The 20944-nt window shown below is 34.9% G+C and overlaps 1 protein-coding gene across 1 annotated transcript; it reads left to right on the top strand.

Annotated features, from left to right (window-relative positions):
- The first annotated feature begins 196 nt into the window (after window positions 1–196).
- par-6 (partitioning defective protein 6) lies at window positions 197–19855 on the top strand. Its single transcript, XM_076129096.1, has 7 exons — window positions 197–429; window positions 1476–1701; window positions 10880–11007; window positions 11491–11588; window positions 12071–12239; window positions 12580–12716; window positions 13120–19855. The coding sequence occupies exons 1-7, from the start codon at window positions 370–372 to the stop codon at window positions 13238–13240; spliced, it is 939 nt and encodes a 312-aa protein (XP_075985211.1). The 5' UTR covers window positions 197–369; the 3' UTR covers window positions 13241–19855.
- The last annotated feature ends 1089 nt before the right edge of the window (window positions 19856–20944 follow it).

Genomic DNA, 20944 nt, shown 5'->3' with positions numbered 1-20944 from the left:
AACAAATAAACCGATGAAGTGAAAATTTGCCAACTTGCAGTGCTGCGTTAGACGAAACGTAAAAACAACTGTCGTTATTTGTTTTAGATGATTTGTGATTATCCTCCAATCATCGTCCACCATTTGAAAAAAATAAATACATTAGGATGTTCTCATTGGTTGAAATAACGTCAGGTATTACTAATGCATGAAAAATGTTGTAAGCAGGAACAAACTGACTGAAATTACGACGCGAGTGGAATGGACACCGTCATATCAATAATTTAATAAAACTTTTGATATTTTACAATGTTGTGTTTGAAATTAAGTGCCTAAATGTTTTGAGAATAGTTTTATTAGTGTTAGTGCTTTATAATAAATGCTTTCGAGATGTCGAAGAACAAAATTGCGGCTCGTATTGACAGTCAGACCGTGGAAGTCAAAACTAAGGTAACTGTGTAGGAATTTCTAATTTCTTTACCATAATTGAATAGTCACGCAAACATTTAAAGCTGTTACGAGAACCTAGATATTAAAAATATTTCTATGATAACTTTTTGATAGTTTGTAAAGTAATTTTGACGGTCCAGTCATTCATGCCATGTTGAGTAACAATGTTAAAAAAATCACTCGTTTAGAATCGCGATACAAAAAAGGATGGTGTCATTATAACATTAAATATGATTCCCCATTAATATATTCCACTTTTGTGTTAGTTTATTACCAAAAACTTACTTTTAGCACTACTTCAAAACTAAGTTTATGTTAAACTTTTCAAACTTCTAATGGAAGCAATTTGTGGTCTTGATCAATTTTGAAACTCCTGGCCATTATTCTAAAACTTTAATTAGTAGGTTAAAGACCAGGAAACAATGATATTGGGTATTTATAATTAAACATAAACAAGATGACTAATTCTTAAAAAACAACAAAGTGAATGAGTGTTCTATTTTATCCTCTTAAGAAAAACTATGTACCTAAGCCTAAGGCAATTGTTACCACAATATAAAAATAAATATACATTGTTTATGGTCAATGCGTGGACAAAATAGTATGGTGAAAAGTTGGTCCATATTTAAAATGTTCTTTAGTTGTGATAGTGTTACTGGAAGCGTATGCTAAAATTACTGAACACATTTTGATAAAAGTACATTTTAGTCTGGGGTAAAGGATAGCATACTTTTGAGTTTTAGTAATCTTTCCACACAAACTTTATTTTGTTTAGTAGCTTGTCTGCTAAACTATGCTAAACCAGGAGTTGTATTTCTTTTCTATGTGGACAGTAACGTCAGGGTACATAATTCTTTTCACCATCAACATTTCCTTTGTGATTCACAAATAATTGTTTCAGGTCTGATTGTACTTTGTGTCCGTTGATTGTTAAAAAAAACTCTTTGCAATGTAAGGGCAATCCTTAGTGGTGGTTTTTTTTTTAACGAAATGAAGCTAAGTCCATACAACCTTGTATTAAAGTAATTTATCATCTCCCATTGCAGTTTGATGCAGAGTTCCGTCGTTTCTCCCTCAGTCGCACTGAGAAGCTCAAGTATGAGGACTTCAAAGCTCTTATAGAGAAGCTCCACAGACTGCACGATGTGGCCTTCCTCATATCCTATACAGACCCTAGAGACGGAGACCTGCTGCCGATCAACAATGACGATAACCTTGCAAGAGCATTGCTCACGGCACGACCTTTGCTCAGGGTTATTATACAGCGAAAGGGTGAGTTTAATATAATTAAATTTTATTTATGTTCAGAAAAAGCAGGAAAAAGTTATTTATTTTGTTTAGAGTTAGGCTTCAGGAAGTTTACATACATAATCATGTACATATTATGAGGGTGGGCAGAGATCAAAGAATACTTGCTAAGATTCCAGCAACGTTCTTTTGCTTTATCTGATGTCAAATAACTTTAATTCAGAATAATTTCAATGCTTTTTTAACGAGCATTGACCGATTCTCTTGTCATTGCTTATTAAAAAGTTAAATGGCCGTTGCCATGACATATAGATAAGTATGTAATTTTATAAATATGTCAAAATTTACTTTCTAAGCTAACTAATCCTTATGCAGGGGTGATGAAATAGGCCTTAATAATAAAGGAAAACATCTTTCCACTTCAAAATTTTATATCACGAAATTTATTTACTTAAATACTAATTTCGTGATTGTTAAACATTATATTATTATTTTAATTTAAAGAGGCCTTGGTTTCTCTCACTACATTCAACAATGAGTACTTTATGACCTACAGACTGCTCATTGTTTTGTAAAAAGATTAGACTCATAGATTACATTTTAGTTAGTGGATCTTTACCAACCATTTTGGGGCTACAATAATACAAAATTATTATTTTATTATACACTTATTAGTGCATCCAACTGCTGGTTTCGGGTTCGATTCCCGGGTGGGGCGAAGAACTATTCTAATTTATATGAGAATTCTTCTCAATAGTAACCTGGAGTTCAGTAACATTGTAATAGGCTCGCCCCCTTTTACATAGGACAAACATTGTTAATGTCGAAATGTGGGTGTCTTCCATCTCCCTACTCCTTCAGATATTACATGATAGGCATCCATTTTATGTTATATTCACTTAAATACTTGTACTAGTAACCGGCAGTCCTGTATAGCAATATGTATGGATGTGAATAAAACGATATAGGTTAATAAAAAAATTTATAAGTCGGGGAAAAAGTCTTTTCGCATTATAGTATGTATGAACTTGAAAAAAAATTTTTCTCTACACAAAAAAGCTCGATATTTGGGTACCTCACTGAAAGAAACCTAATGAACCGTGTACCTATTTGTGATTCTTGAAGCCAAAGAGATTTTATTAAAAGTTCATACATACTATAATGCGAAAAGACTTTTTTCCCGACCGAATATGTACAACCGAACATTTCATGCGTCCCATGACCTAACGAATCACAGGACGCCAAAATTACTGTCCAATATAACGTTTATAGTACAATACATAGTGCCCCTTGTACAGAACACCATTAATTAGCATAGAACGACACCACACCCACATAGCTTATGTCAAGGGCATAAGGTTCATTATTGTGTGTACTTACACTATCTTTGAGCACTTGATTGTAAACCATGTTTGTTAAAGGAATGTTATCTTGTTATATTGATGTCACGATGGTTTTTCATGGTGTATATATTTTGTGTTCTAATATATTTAAAGGTTACTGAATAATTTCTGTTGGTCATACAATTGATAAACAAATTAAATTAGATGAAGAATTTGTTGGTAACACATACGTCCAACTAGACGTCTGACATGTGCCAAAGGGTTCCGCGCCATTATCTGTAACACTGTCTTGTAAACGTAGTTCTTGAGATTTATTTATTTATTAGATTCACCAACGGTTTAAAACAATAATATAAACAATATGAACTTAGTTTAGGGAACTTATCTAATTGCTTAACCAATTACAGGTGAATACAACATGCACATTATATGTTATACATAATAACGAAAACAAAAAGAGATGCAGTTTGGTGTCATACAGACAGGCAGCGTAATATTTGTAATAGAGTAGGTAAGAAGAGAAAAAAAACGCTTAAAAGGGTTAAGAAGGAGCTCTACGTGTATTAATTTAAATATTTACAGAGAAAATCATAACGATGAATCAAAATCAGCATACGTGCTGTGTATTTCAGTTGAAAATAATTGTACGTTAACGCTGCTTTCAGCAATCATAAAAATAGAACTCTTTTACAGCCTTAAATTAACTAGAACAGTTAAAAATATAAATAAAATGTTTATAACGTGAGCTCACGCGAAATCGCTGCAGTGCAAAAGATACGGCAATTAAGATTTACGTACACTGCAGTATCACAGTCTAACTCTTCACAGTAAGTTGTTAAATAGTGTAATGTCGTTGCATGCACTCATAGCTTATAGTGGCTATGGCAAGTTCCACCAAATATGTAAAAGAGACGCCACTTTTTAACACTAACTTCCAAGGATGTAGGTACTCACGAAAAATATGCATAAATCCCAAGGCTTTTTTTACTTATTGAACACTTTCGAGAGTGCTAATGAAATTTCCACTACCAAGTTCCTACCCATTACTGCAGTGTCCCACGCCTTCCCTATATCCTAGACTCATATACCAGTAACCTGCATCCCCACCACAGTCCTAATTTCCACTCTAAATTTTCTGTTGAACTGAGAATTTCCAAGGAGCGTTGACGTCAGACAGGCGAGCATACTCAACGTTGGAAAAGGGATAAGAAAATAAATGGGCTTATTCGCTGAGCGATTACACTGCAAGTTCTTATTTTCGGCTATGTTTGGCATGTTTGGCATTCTGTGCTTATACCACTGCGATGGTACAGTCGCAGACTAAAGTGCAATAGACAGTCGGCGTCGCGTGACTAATAGACTGATCATAATTATACCCAATTAACATATCTTTGGGGAACGAAAGTTTTCATTATTACACATAACAAAATTTTGACTTGTTTAGTGCTAATAAATCATGACTTAAGAATTAATTATGATGATAATAATATGAATGGTAATGTGTGTATGTTTATTTTACGTCAAAACGTCTAAACCGATTTGTATAGAATTTAGGATATTTTTTACCTGAGAAATGTCAATCAATGCTTGTGTAGTAGCGAGCATTAGCTAGTGCATTTTATAAAAGAAACGCTCCTTAAAACAAAACATAGAAAGTGGTAGGCATTTTCAAAAAAATGTTGTTATAAACGGAACCGTTTTCCTAACACCCTGTATACGTAAGAGAAACTAGTTATACCCGGTTAAGATAAATAGCCAATTAACATTCATGCTACATCAGGGTTCCTAAACTTTTCGCTCCGAGGGATCATTTTATACATATTTTAGACGTATAACTGCTGTTTTGTGAACTTTCCGCATCGGCCTTTGTAAAAATGTAATGAGCTATGTTCATGTGGCTTTTTTCATAATTTCGCCTTTCTCCTTTTTGGGAGTTCCTTTTATAGGGAAAATAAGACTCAATGGTAATTATTTATTAATATTTTCATTGTATGTTAGTGCGTAACTGGTTGTCTTCCCCTAATAAAATCTATACTAATATTATAAAACTGAACAGTTTGTTTGATTGTAAGAACGCGCTTATATCAGGAAGCACTGGTTCGAATTGAAAAAATATTTTTGTGTTGTATAGACCGTTTATCGAGGAAGGCTTTAGGCTATATAACATCACGCTACGGCCATTAGGAGCGGAGAAGCAACGAAAAATGTTACAAAAACGTGGTAAATTATGACCCATTCTCTTTTATGTGACGCAAGCGAAGATGATGAAGAGATAATTTAAATGATCTGTAACCGGTAGCCATTTCGTCCCTATAAACTTCTTTTTGATTAAAAATCATCATTTTAATAATATTATAAATGTTATAACTATAAAAGTTTGAATGTTTAGATAGATAAAACAACTGCACAAATTTCATGTAAGTATAGTGCCTGCCTAAATAATTTATACCCTAGGTTATCATATGGATAGAATACTTTTTACCCCGTGACATCTTTTCTCGTAGACCAAGTTGCGTGCAGAATCTAGTCCGTACAAAAATTTCGCGTGTTTAGTAATAAATTATATGAATTATTTTACTCATAATTCGTTAGCAATGAATCATCTAAATGTATAATTGTAACGGTTCAGTTTTATGAAGATATTTAATAGACAGAAAAATGCACGTCATACTGGTTATTAATTTGAAAAAGACGGTAATTTTTATGCATCGGTGTTTGCAGTGGGTTAAGCAACGCTTGGTGCGATTATTATAGGGATGGATGACCGCAGAGTAGTATTTGAATTAAAAGTCTCCGTGCATCTGAGGGCACGTAACAAGTCGGTTCCAGTTATTTTCAATTGATATAACAGTCGTAAAGCCATGTCGGGCAACTTGAATAAGTGACACTAGGTTGATCACTAACCATGCGATAAAAAAAAAAGAGCCCTTGATTCTATCTAAACTAAAGTCAACAAAACCTTCAAAAAGTTTAATTATAAGTAGTAACAGTGTGTTAGGTGGCACCTGTGTACGTCACTTCCTGTGTAACAATGGCGGCGCAGTGTTGCATTGTGTTGATACCCATGACCCTGATGACACTACGTATATGGGATGATTGTAGGCCCAGTTTATAGGTGACAGCGGTTTATACTCATCAAACTTATAATATCTTATGTACGGTATCTGAGACACATTTAGCGGTAGTTTATCTATTCAAACTGTCATGTTTATATGAGCTTAAACGCTATTGAATATATAAATTACCGTTAAATGTGTCTCAGAAACCGAGGGTAGATCTTCAAAAAGTTTAATTATAAGTAGTAACAGTGTGTTAGGTGGCACCTGTGTACGTCACTTCCTGTGTAACAATGGCGGCGCAGTGTTGCATTGTGTTGATACCCATGACCCTGATGACACTACGTATATGGGATGATTGTAGGCCCAGTTTATAGGTGACAGCGGTTTATACTCATCAAACTTATAATATCTTATGTACGGTATCTGAGACACATTTAGCGGTAGTTTATCTATTCAAACTGTCATGTTTATATGAGCTTAAACGCTATTGAATATATAAATTACCGTTAAATGTGTCTCAGAAACCGAGGGTAGATCTTCAAAAAGTTTAATTATAAGTAGTAACAGTGTGTTAGGTGGCACCTGTGTACGTCACTTCCTGTGTAACAATGGCGGCGCAGTGTTGCATTGTGTTGATACCCATGACCCTGATGACACTACGTATATGGGATGATTGTAGGCCCAGTTTATAGGTGACAGCGGTTTATACTCATCAAACTTATAATATCTTATGTACGGTATCTGAGACACATTTAGCGGTAGTTTATCTATTCAAACTGTCATGTTTATATGAGCTTAAACGCTATTGAATATATAAATTACCGTTAAATGTGTCTCAGAAACCGAGGGTAGATCTTCAAAAAGTTTAATTATGAGTAGTAACAGTGTGTTAGGTGGCACCTGTGTACGTCACTTCCTGTGTAACAATGGCGGCGCAGTGTTGCATTGTGTTGATACCCATGACCCTGATGACACTACGTATATGGGATGATTGTAGGCCCCAGTTTATAAGTGACAGCGGTTTATTCGCATCAAACTTCTTTAAATATTAGTCACTAGTCCCCGCCCTCATTACGGGAGGAGACTCTAGCCCAGCAGTGGGACATTAATGAGTTAAATTTACTTATTTTTATTTACTTAACTTCTATAAACATCGTATGCCCGGTTTCTGAACCACATTTAGCGGTAGTTTATCTGTTCAAACTGTCATGTTTGTATGAGCTTAAACGCTATTGAATAGATAAACTACCGCTAAATGTACCTTAAAAACCGGGGGTTAATCGCTTGCGATTAAGCTTTTATATCGATAGTCAAATAAAAATTCACTGTGCATGCAGCTTATTGGGTAAACTGAACTTTTTCTTCCATTGTACCTGTCCGTACTCGCACACTTTTACTCGATTGATCGGTTGAGCCGTAAGTTTGTTTTACCCGGAGTATTAGATCGTACTTTTTTTTGGCGCTTCAAAATAACGTTTATTTTGTGATCTGTATACTGGCCCTCTTATTCATAAACACACTATAAACCTATTTTAGTTAAAAAACTACTATAGGTTTTCTCTCTTTCATTTCGCTAAGGAGAGCCTTTCATAACTTCATATATTTTTATGAATAAGAGGGTGAATTTTTGCTTTATAATTTACTAAATGAGTGCAAATTATACGGTTCTGTGGAAGTCGTGTAATAATCGTTGTTATTGGTCTTTTACTACTCTTCTTTTATTTTTGTTGCGCCTTCTGTGTATTTCGCTCATAACTTACGTCGTGGCTTCTCACGCCACGCCGACCCTCGCATCTCCACTGGCTACTGATCTCATTATACTTGTTAGACGCTATTTATTTAACCGTATATGTGATTTACATGCGTTCGTATCACGTTGAAACTATTGCTGTACCTGTATGATGTTTCTTTGCATTTCAAGCCTATTGGATTTTCTTTAAGGTTAGCTAGTGACTGCCTCCGTGGTCTGGGTGGTAATGGCTACGACTACCGATCACGAGCTCTTAGGATTCCCAGTCCAAATATGTTTTGATTATTTCCAATTTATATTAGAATACTAGCTGACCAGGCGGACTTCGTATCGCCTAACAGTTGATTCTTTGTTATTATTGCATTTCAAAAAAATTCTCTCCGTAAGAACCATCCTTGTACTTCAAGAAATATAAGTATAAGTGAAATCGGTTCAGCTGTTCTTGAGTTTTACATAAAACTAGCTGACCCGGCAAACGTTGTTTTGCCATAAAAACTAAATAAAAAAACATTGTCCAGCGGACAAAATTGTGAATCTAAACCATTCTCAGATCCCCTTGAACACACACAAAAAAATTCATCAAAATCGGTTCAGTCGTTTAAGAGAAGTTCAGTGACATACACACTTACAGAAGAATTATATACATAAAGATTTGTCAGTAGCTGCCCGGAGTTGTTTTTAACGTGTTTTTGAGTTTTGTAACGTGCCCGGTATATGACAAGATGCTAATACATAGGACAAACGTTATGAATATAAGTTTTTTTTTGGAATCTCGAGGGCTCTGTGACTTACTGCTCTAATCAGCTCTGCGAATACTGTAGTACATAGTTAAAGTGAATCGCTTCTGCTTATAACTTATATCAGTCACGCGCTAGAAACGGATGCACTGCAGTAGGGATCGTGGCAATGATCTCGATGTTAAATAACTTTGTACACGCTATTTATAACGATACAGATTGTTATAGCCTTGACTCTTACAAAATAACCTGTAAATAGCTTCAAGTACAGTTGTCAAGAAGCCGGGAATTCAGCGATTGTCCTGGTATATGGTGCCTCCAGTAATGAGATCTTAATGTTCCAGATTTTATTATCTGCTAAGTATTAAATGAGTCTGTAACCTTCTGTAGCCTTGAAAAGGAAACAAAATAATAGACTTAAAACTACTTTTTTATACGTCTCTTGATTTATCTTTTGCTTACCTTGCATCGGTTTGCTGCTATATTTAGACCCACAAAGTTATTTGGCGCTTACAAACGTCCTGCTGTAAAATGGTTATAATGTGACTTAACCTCAGTTTCACTAATGCTGAATAAGTTAACTTAATCGGTTAACTTATCAAGTACAATCTTACTTTATCTATAAGACAACCTATCCGATATTTATCGATTTTAAACTCTCGCAACTTGTACACATAATATTATAATGTAATCGGGTATACCCGATAGAAAGTTAAAGGTTAGGATACCTTATTTATTTACCCGACATTTCAATCGAATTACATCGACTGTGGTCATGGGCTGACATAGGATACTTGTGTAGTGATAAATGGGTCATACAAGCAGTGATTTAGTCACTAGTTAAGCCCCCTTACTCTTTTCCCACACAACTTATATCAAAGGAATGCGCACAAGTTTCCTAATATAGTTCTTATGATCACAATAAGCTTACTCACGTTCAATTATAAGTTATGACTATTTTGGGACCATTCATTTTGCAATGTAAATATTTACTAACACACAAATGCTTGAAGAATTTCATTGATTGCTTAGGTTTGAATTCCTATGTACATAATGTATTTGTTGGCCCAATATATACCTACCAACGACTGTCATCTTAATTGACAACAACCGGGATCTACTTTTTACGTGCCCTTATAAGCACGGAGACGCCCAGTTCAAATACCAATATGACCATCTATGGGATGACCGCGCCAAGGTTTGCTTAACCTACAGATTGTTTACCGACCAGTGAGCGCAACTGGCTATGGACGCCTCAAGTTTTCGTTGTAAGAACATTAATTAAGTAATTATTGCCCATTTGACACCTTTCTATGTACGTTTATAACTTTCTATTTTTTATGACCAATGCTATACAAACACATAGTTAAACATTACCTATGGTCAAAAGTTGGCGAAACCGCTTTAGTATGAGTATTTGAGAAGTTATTTGTAGATGAAGTGATTTTTGAAAACATGTTGTGCGGATCCCACATAACGTAGGATAAGGATAAGATAAAAAACAGTTCTCAATAGTAACTCAGAATTTGTTTATGTCAACAATGTGCCTATTTTACATATAACCTTTTTGAAATTGTGATGGACTAGTAAACATAGAACCTTATTAAAATGATTTAAAATGAAAGTATCTTCTTAAATCTTTTTGACTATCGCTTCCTTAAAAGATAAACTGAGATATAAATAATTTGGCATAAGGATAAGAAGAAGAGTGGTCAATAGTAATCCTGAATTTGATTAGATCATCAACATAAGTTCATTAATGTGCTCCCATGTATACCACATGGAACCATTTAAAAGTTGTCATGGAAATATCTTAGTAAATCTTTCTAAGTGTGCGAGGTTAGTATTTATATAAGGAAGTGAGCTGTTCAGCATTCCTACGAGTTCTATCGGTACACAAGTTATCGATTATACGCGAGACTGCACGGCGGCTTCGAGCGTTACAAGTGCAGTACTATGTAGTGATTCAATCTTCTTTACTTAGTGGCAGGCACAGACCATAGAACGCCATATATTACGATCCCTACAATCCAACAGGCCCCTCCCGGAATAAAAACGAAATTTTGAACCAGATATTGATATCGACAAGAGAAATATTATAGCCGTTTTCTAACGGTATTTATCTTTTACAGCCTCCTTTGTAGTCTAACTAGCGAGATCTAGAGTTTGACTCCCGGGTCGGACAAAACGTGAATAGAAAATTATTACTTACAATATCTACAAACTTGTCTTGAGACCCGACAGAGCATGATTGACTAAACAGTAAGTCCTAGGACTCTAATGTACTCAAGCAATATACCTATTCTGTTACAGGCGATAGTCTGGAGGAGCTCAACGGATACGGCACGATGCGGCCACGCAACATCATCTCGTCAATACTGAGCGGTACGCCGGCTAAGAACAAGGGCCTCGCTATATCTAACCCACATGATTTCAGAATGGTGAGTACCATCAAAGAAGTTTCTAATGATGTTTTGCATCTGATTTCTGAAGAGTTCTGCAAGTACCGTTTCGGAATTGTGCACACATTTTGTTATTACAAACAAACTCTTGCGCAGATCGGTCGGTAGTTTTATTATAACCAGAATAGTAGAACTGACCGTGGCGGACTATCTGCGAGGAGAACATTATTGGGTTTTCAACATAGATTTTCGTCGTAGCTAAGTGGCACGCCAGTGTAGGACTCCACCGATACAATAAGTAATCCTATTGGTAGCTTTTCTCCTGGCGTACCGCCTCGCTGACTCGCACAGCTCTCTTAAGCTCACCAAAATGGAATTCTAAAGTATGCAGTTTGAGCTTGCGAGTCTAACGAAGTCATTAATGCGTCCATTGCGGTCGGGCTTTAGAAACAGTGATAGTAATAAATATATTTAAGTTAGTTGCTTTGCCCACTAGCTAATCAAGTAAGAATACGTCCACAGGTATCGGCGATCATAGACGTGGACATCGTGCCGGCGACGTGCAGACGAGTCAAACTGCTCAAACACGGATCAGATCGACCGCTCGGATTCTTCATCAGGTAACACACTGCTACAGAATTAAAACCATTTATTCCTCCGTACAAGGAGCCTGTGGCTTAGTTAACAACAACCGCGCAGATCGATTTCTGAGGTTAAGCTACGCTTGCCGAGGTTGTTTTCATCTTATACATTGTAAATGTCAATTTTTTCAAAGATCTTTGACAGTCGAAAACAGTAGTCAGAAGCTTGAAAGTCTGAAAAACAGTCTTACCAAAGAGTATTGTGTAAACTTATATTTAATTGTAAATGTTATTCTAAACATAGCCGTAATGTCGACATTTTGCGGGCGATAGATTGAAATAAAAACATAATCTTGGATTATTTAATGATTTATTTATTAACCAAGAATATGTAACACGCACTTGGCCAGTTTGGTGGACTCAAGGCCTAAACCCTCCCTTATTACGGAAGAAGACCTTTGCCTAGCAGTGGAACATTAACGGGTTAAATTTATTTATTTTATTTTATGTAATTTTTCCAGAGACGGCACGTCAGTGAGGGTGACTCCGAACGGCGTGGAGCGTAGTCCCGGCATCTTCATCTCGCGGCTGGTGCCGGGCGGGCTGGCCGAGTCCACCGGCCTGCTGGGCGTCAACGACGAGGTGCTCGAGGTCAACGGCATCGACGTCTCCAACAAGACCCTTGATCAGGTACGTCAAAAAAAAAAATATTTGCCACTAAATAACATAGGTACAAACAGCTCCAAAAGTAGCTGAACCACTTCATATTTTCAAAACAGAGGTTTTGAAAATATGAAGAGGACGACGAGAGACGTAAATTTAATAAATAACTGATCAAAATCAGGTAGAATGAGTTTGAATTAAACATTTCAATCAATGACAAATGCGTTTTTGTAATGGAATAATGTGCACACTTCAGTATATAGGGTTTCAAAAGATTGAGTATGATCAGCTACTTTTGGAGCTGACTGTACAACACTCCTCGGCTCCTACCTTCGGGTGTAAAAACCCTGTAATTTGTCCGTTTCAGGTGACAGACATGATGGTGGCGAACTCGTCCAACCTGATCATCACGGTCCGTCCCGCCAACCAGCGCGCCGGCCCGCCGCCCGCGCCCGAGACCGGCTCGCGACACTCACAGCCTTCCAGCGAACCTGACGAGGATCGGTATGTACACCACTAACTATAAATAAGTAATTAATATCTTTGGACAACTCACACATGGGCATTTGATTCCAATCTTAACGGAACTTTTTAAGCGAATCAATTTATAAACATACTTAGATACTTTTAAAATAATATATGGATTATATTTCTATCAGGCTCATAACAAATACTCACATTAAAATTTATCTTCTCACTTCTCACATTTATCTTCCGCCGAAACAACTATTTGAGGATCGCACAAATATTTGTTCCGTGTGGGAATCGAACCCACGAGGCCACGACCTTCCGATGCAGCAGTAGCAGCGCGCAGCGTGGCAACCATAACCACTGCTTCACGAAGACCTATTTATCTATGACTGCTACCTGTCTAATAAAAATTTAAAAAAATAATTTCTCTTTCCAGATTCGACCAAGACGAACAAGACGAGATAGTGGACCTGACGGCGGTGACGCTCGAAGAGCAGCCGGAGCCGGCGTTCGCCCACGTGCCGTCCAAGGACGACGGCCAGGTCCTGCACCTCTAGTACATACTGCGGCGGTACCGGCACGCGAGAGACAACAAGTGATCAGTGACAGTGTAGTGATTGTGTCAAGCGGTTGTATGAAGTGAAAACTGGCTAGTGCGAGTCTAACCTGGGCATAAAAGGTCTCGTACAAAAAAAATACGAAAAAAAAACACGTTTATTGTATGGGGATTTTTTTCTCTTAATATGTGACTTTCACAAATTTACATAATTTTTGAAAATTTCAGCTTCTTAGCTCTTACGGTTTATGAGATACAGCCACGTGACAGATAGACAGACGGATAGACAAGTCAGCAAAGGCTTAGTAATAGGGTTCCGCATTGACCTTTTTGTACGGAACCCTAAATACAAGTTTAAACTTGTATTTGCCGAGTGTCGATTATTGCAAGGAGCTTTACAAGTCGGCTTAAATACAAGTGAAAGTTGAGTCTATTGCAAGAAGCTTGACTTAGTGTTAAAGTTTCTTCTGTTGGGTGTTGTCAGTACCAGGTATTTGATTTCTCATTTAAAGAAGAAAAATCAATATAGATGACGATTTTAGGGTCAAATGTTTCTTGTTAAAAATAGTCGATATAATTCTTCCTATTATGTTGATAAATGTAATTACGGAAATCAAATACTTCATACAACCGCATTTCACGAGTAAACCAAGTCCTTTACAATTCGAACATTAGTACCTACATATAAACATTCCATTATCTGCCTTATATATATTGCAATAAGTGTCAAAACTATGTGTAGGCGTCACAATAGAGTAAGAACGCAATACGACTATTATAAGATACGTATATCAATCTATAATCACATGCAAAATGATAACTACTTGAAATTTTGAGACCATGGGTAATGAAAATGGCCGAAACGTCCAGTAATCGAAGGTAAAATACTCGCCATATAACTTTATATGTCTGAAAACAGCAATAACTTGCCGCGACAAGAGACATCAATACGAGATTATAGATTAAACATAAATACTTACAATAAAGGTTTAGATCTGAAGTAAGAGTGAAGGAGATGTAACATCTGTAGTTTTTTGCTCAGCTCTTTGCTATATTCAGACAGGCAATGCTATATTTATATTCTTTGGTCTCTGCCTAACCCTATGGGAAAAAAGTCGTTATACATTGTTGATGTTAGTTAGGTAACCCAAATAAGGCCTATTTCTTAAATTTTCTTTACTTTAATTTAAAGAAGTATGTGCATTTGTTGATAAACTCACACTTTTCTACATACATTCGCGGCTATTCGAAACCGAGGAGCGGGAATTTAAGGAATAGGCCTTATTTGCGTTACCCACCTTACAATGCTAAATGGCACATAGGTATAAAACATGATGTTAATCAGAGCATCTATACTAATATTATAAAGCTGAAGAGTTTGTTTGTTTCATTGTTTGTTTGTTTGAATGCGCTAATCTCAGGAACTACTGGTCCGATTTGAAAAATTCTTTCAATGTTAGATAGCCCATTTATCGAGGAAGGCTATAGGCTATATAACATCACGGTACGGTCATTAGGAGCGGAGTAGCAACGAAAAATGTTACAAAAACGGGGACAATTTTTGACCCATTCTCTTAAGTGACGCAAGCGAAGTTGCGCGCGTCAGCTAGTACCACATAAAGAAGTAGATAATAATTTTGCATGTGATAATAAAGACCCGTAATTGTAGTATTAATTCATAATTGTGCCTAAAATGTGTGTAAAGTATTTTTTATAACTATCCAATACTTTAGTGTCTGATATGATCATTCCAAAAATAATTTTGATTGGTTTTAACACTCCCAGATAAGTGCTGGCAATTTTATTCGATCTTAACTGATGTATCTGCCACTTTTATCTACAAGACGAGGCTCTTAACACAGTCAGTAGGCAATCAGTGGGTTGAGTAAACTATGCCGCGGACATACAATGGATGGGTGGTCGTTTTGTGGTATTTGAACTGAAATTTAAGGGCATGCTGAATAGTAGTTTATTATGGTACCAGTAGTTCAGCCATGGTAAAAGCCCTTTAATTACTAATATATCTTGGTTGTTGGGGTTGCCTACTAACCATACAATAAATGAATAAAAAATCTATCTGTGAGTGTTAAAACCAGTCTAATATTTTAATAGTTATAGTCTAAAACTTTGAAATTAGCTCAATTTTTCATCTGAAGGCTTATTATATTCCATTCCATCGTTCATTCCTTCTATCCATTCATTCAGTGTGTTAAATTATTCCATTCATTCATGTCATTGGGATCACATAGTTAAAGAATAATATAAAATTCAGTTTTTATAATTACCAAGTAAAGTATGACAGTCAATAACTGTTACTCTTCAAAACTGCTGAAACGATTTTGATTAAACATAAGGTTAAAGGTAGTTCTCTCATTTTATAAATGTGAAAGTTTGTTTATCCCTCTTTCCTTGAAAACAGCCAAACCGATTTTGGTATTTGGTGAAGTGAGAGATTTATACCCTAGGGAACAATATGGCTTCTGTGTCATAAATAGATTTAAAAAAAAATTACATTACTTCCAAAACTAATTTTATTGTATAGAAGACACTAAACTGCAGTATATCTTTCTTTTTAACACAGATAAAAAAAAAACAAAATACAGTCGAATTGAATACTTTATTTTGAAGTCGGTTAAAACAGACAGTCTCTGTTGTACTTTACTTAGTAATTGTAAATCGGTAAGAAATAATAAACTTAAGTAAACATTACTACTCAGTTATAAAACGTTAGTTTGTCGACAATAAAATTAGTTGTATTATTACTGGATAAGTGAAAACTCCATCCATATGATTGTCATTGTTGTGAGCGAGTTGCATACAGATTTTGAATATAGATGGCGTTACTTAGGCTACAGGTACTCTCGTATTCTTTATGTAAAAGTACGAGTGGTGGTTTTTTTTTACATATAACTTAAAATATTGTCGTTTTGAGAGATAATGTTTGCAACATGTTATCGCGGGCGATGCCCCAATTAGCTTTGCATTATAAATATTCAAACATATGTTGAACTATTAGTAAAAAATTGTTTACTTGTGTATAGTTTAATTTTGTCTATTTTTTGTAACAATTTATTTAGAATAATATGTAATAATAATCAATTTTATTTTTCGTAAACGTAAACCTGGAAGATATTTTCAATAATATATTTCTTTCATGATAAGGATCAAAACATGTTTTAATCAATTTTGAATAATTTAAAATCTTTATGTAACTCGCTCGAAAACACTATGTATTATGAAATTATTTGAACAGTTAGTTCTCCCCACTTCCTATGGAAGGTGCTATAGCTAATCGAAATTCTTGTGTTTCTTAGAAAATTAATAATAACATCTAAATATTGAAAGACGAAAATATTTATAAAGTTGTAAGAGCATTCGTATGTTCGTCCATAACGAAAGTTAGAGATTATTTGTATTATAAAATTTTATCTAATCGTTTCCAAATTCACTAAGTAAGTTAAGAACCTCCTTTTATTTTGAATAGCTGAAGATCTATACAGAAGTTAAAAGCTTTTAAAATAAAAAAAACATTGCATGCGCATCTTAAGCCTTGTATCCGCTTCAGCAGCTCGGCTAAATGCTTTGTTGACACTACACGTTTCGTTTGTATACGTGTGTTGACTAACTCCGCGCAGTGGTTAAGGTTACCACGCCGCTACCATTGCGTCGGGAGGTCGTGGGTTCCATTCCCATTCGGGTCTGGTTGTGCTTTGTGTCCGTTGTTTGTATAAATTCTCGCGACACAAGAGCAATTCTTAGTGCGGGAGTAGTCTTTAAAAATAACCTGTATCTCTATGCCTATAAACAGTGTTCCTTTATAAATATTTTCGTCTAACAATAAATATTAAGTATAAAAATATAAATTAACAATGAAATTGTCAAATTATCGTATAATTTTATAAGAAAATAATGCCTTATTGTTTGCGTAGTTCTATATCGCGCCGCTTTTATTCGTGGCGCTAGTGGACTGTGAGTTCTTGATCACAGATTTTTTAAATATCTGTACTTATGAATTTGGCCTAAAATAATTATGTAAGCATAGATTTTGATGTTAATTTGCTATTTACTTCACAATTCCACATTATTTGGCTAGTACTTATAACTTTAAGGGTCTGTACATGACCTGAAAGAAATTTGGTCGCGTAACGGCAATTTGTATAAATGATGATGCATTTATGCACCACCCATACGATATTCCGTCGGATGCTGAAGCCCTAGCGTATTACATAAAAACGCCTTAAAAATTATCATTTTAGCAGCAAAAATATACATACAGAACAAGTTAAAAACGTAATATAAACATATATTTGTTTACACATTTACTTTTATACTAATACGCGAGTAAGTTCTGTCTGCCTTAAGATGTTCATTTTTATATAGCATAGTCAGGCCAGTTGCAATTGTGAGGCTTACCTAAGTGAGACACATATACCGCTAAAACGTCACTTAAATTTGAGTAACACTTAGTAGTATTACATTGTATCTTTAGAGACAAACAAACTTAAGCGCTATTTTAATTTAAGTGACTTTTAATTGGTACTAAAATTCTGAAAAAAGACATTCCAGTCTTTAGTGTATGAGGCAACCGAAATTTTACATATTATACATTTGTATAATATACACCGACGTTTCGCTATTAACAATGTAATCCATAAAATAGAGGCCCATGTGACCATATAATAAAGGGCGAGATTATTTCAATTTACCTGGCACGTGACGAAACTCCGGGCTGCTAATGGGAAATGTTCTAAACTAAACTAGAAAATACCAATAATACTATTTAATGGATACCTGGGAATTGAACTATGACCAGCAATCGAATTACCCGTGACTAATATTGCATTTCAGTTGACAACTGGTTTTATTTCGGTTGCCTCATACAAATTATAAAAGACAATGTGCCTTGAATCTCTTCTAGCTTATTTATTTATAAAGCTAACACTTAACACATATCGAAAGGAGCATTACATATCATAATCAATTGCTATGTAAACGCAATTGATTTCGACCATTTTTAACTTATGGTATTTTAACTTATAATATAACTGAAAATAAATTTGCTCGTTTTAATCCGATTTTCTTAGAAACTTCTAGCCAGATTTACAAAAATCTTTTTGTGTACGATAGCTGCATTAATGATTAGGCTATAGGTTATCAAACATCGCGCTATGGCCTATAGGAGCGGACGAAAATGTTGTTTTTAGTTGTACTATAAACGGGTAGCGTATTTGCACCAAAACGGGATCATGAATAGGCCTAATATCGTGCCTTCCATCGTATTAACTATACAATATCTGTTATATTTTAAATGTTCTACAACCTCCAGATAAGTGCTGGATAGCTCAGTGTCCATCAGTTAGGCTATCCACTTATTTGTAAGTTGTTAAACGGAATGAATGTAAAATCACGCGTCATGTTGAAATGTCTACTTAACTGTATGTATAATATTTTTAAATTGTCTGTTTTGTTCGGGCTTTACGTGGAAATCACTGGACAGATTTTGATGGGACATTCACATTTGTAAAGTTCTTTTTCTAGCTTATGAACTGTGATATGTTTTGTCAAAATCGGTTTAGTAGTTTAAGAAATATAGGCATCAAAGCCACGGACGTAGACTAATGTATTTTACAAAATGTTTTATGGTTGAAAGGTATACACGAAAAGAGCTTATTAAGTTTACTTTGAGTTAGTATATTATTGTAATATTCCCAAAATTTTAATTAAGAGTTTTATATGAAAGTGCGTGACGTATATTATGAGAAATGTCGAATTAGTTTGTCCGTCATACTAATATGGCGTCATGAACAAACTTATATTAGGTTTATATCAAGACTATTGTAATTATCGATTTATTTAGATCAGTCGTTTCATTATGTTTAACTTAATTAGGTTACGTCCGATATTTAATGTATTATTTAGATATAAATTTTTATTATTAAGTTTTTGGATGATATGTAAAACCTTTTTTTATGTTTATCAATGTTTTTTGTCTCACCATTTTTAGTGTTGCAACACTGCATTTTTTATTTTTTAATTCTGTCCAGTACTTAAACATTCCTTGAATAAAACCTTTTTAGAGTTACAACGATTTTTTGTGTAAAGGCTGAAAAAAATATCACCATTTGTTTTTTAGTCTATGATAGATTTTTCAGCATTCCAAGTATTTATGATGTATTTGTAAAACAGTATTCTTTTTACTTATTGACATTCTGTGATCTTCGAATCAAAATGAAATGTACTTAAAAATAGTTTATTATGTGAAATATCAAACGTCTAGCATTTAAAGGAGACTGCATGAAAAACAGTTTTTTTACTGACCAATTTATTAAATATTCAAATTTTCGCTAAAATAGACAAATTCGTTTTAATGACCAATTAGAAAATACGCCATGCTTTAGAGGCTTTACGAATTTCCATTTCTGCAGTCCTCCACTCTTGCTATGAGAAACAAAATTTCAAAATTTGAGATGAAAAATTGCACGAAATTTTCCAATAATTTAGCTGATTGGCTCAAAACGTTGTCCAAAATATTGTTATAGTCAAGCGATTATACATAGTTGATATTTACACATGTAAGCTAGTATACTTGTGTTATAATAAAATATATTATATTTAATTTTGATGTATTTTTATTACTCTTCCTGCCTTTGTTGAAATACTGGTTGTGGGGAAACGGTGGTAAATGCTACCAGTTTTGACTGGGTTCGAGTTACGTCAATCAGTGATTTCTAAATTCCAATGTAAAAATTCTCTATTGGGGGAAAAAGTTGTCTTGCGTTGATGTGTAGAAAACCACATACTTAATACCAAACAGTCGTATCGTTTTAACCTAAGGACAATTTTAGAACAAAATATTTTAAAGTCATAGGAAATTAACTACGTCGCGAACAATTCGTAGTGACATATTTAACAATGGATCTTATTTTTGATGAAATAGGGTAGCAATTTCCGTGATATGTCTTTCTAACACACACATTTACAAAAAAACGTCTAATAATATATCATGACGTCATTTCATGATTTTTTTAAGCCCTGTCTAGAAAGGGCAAACAGACAATTTGTGTATTTTTAAGTAATTTTTAATTTTAATGGACTGGACAGTACTGCCAAAAATCTACAATTCTCTGATACATTATTATAACGGCTTGTTTCTGTCAACATAGAAATTAATGGTACCCGTCACTTGATACAGAAATTATTTGTAATGTGTTGCCAATTTGTATGTTTTGTTCATAATGTCGCGTGTTAAAGAACTCACAAGGTTAATGGAGGGTTTCCTCTCTTTAAAATAACCTTAGGTCTTCAGTTGAAGGTTAAGGAGAGGCCTGTTTCATGGTTACCTTTTCCTAACTTCATTAAATCCCTTCTTTCGAAAGGTAGTTAGTAGAACCTTTAGCTCGATTTTCTACAGTCGGTACTACTAAGTATCGAACTTGACATTAAAAATGAGCTCCTACGGCCGATACTACTAATTGCGCCGTTGAATTGAATGTGCACTAAAAAGCTTCTTCACTTTACGAAAACGGCACGAGTTAAGTAGGTACTACTAGTAGTAGGTAGTACTTGCATATACATTTTTTTTTAAATAGAGGTAGCATAAGTACTTATATTTTGGTCCCGGTATCGAAGTCTACCGTTTGTTAACCGTGAAAACATGACAGAACATTTTCAAATGAAAACGTATGTTTCAATAAAATGCTCGCTA

The sequence above is a fragment of the Anticarsia gemmatalis genome, chromosome 22 (assembly GCF_050436995.1).
Source record: "Anticarsia gemmatalis isolate Benzon Research Colony breed Stoneville strain chromosome 22, ilAntGemm2 primary, whole genome shotgun sequence".
NCBI lineage: Eukaryota > Metazoa > Arthropoda > Insecta > Lepidoptera > Erebidae > Anticarsia > Anticarsia gemmatalis.
The sequence above is the reverse complement of the archived record's forward strand: the minus strand, read 5'-3'. Positions and strand labels throughout refer to the sequence as shown.

Coding starts and splice junctions, on each gene's coding strand:
- par-6 (XM_076129096.1), top strand. CDS start 370: ATGTCGAAGAACAAAATTGCGGCTCGTATTGACAGTCAGACCGTGGAA. Junction 11,008..11,490: donor ACCCACATGATTTCAGAATG/GTGAGTACCATC, acceptor ATACGTCCACAG/GTATCGGCGATCATAGACGT. Junction 12,240..12,579: donor CCAACAAGACCCTTGATCAG/GTACGTCAAAAA, acceptor TGTCCGTTTCAG/GTGACAGACATGATGGTGGC.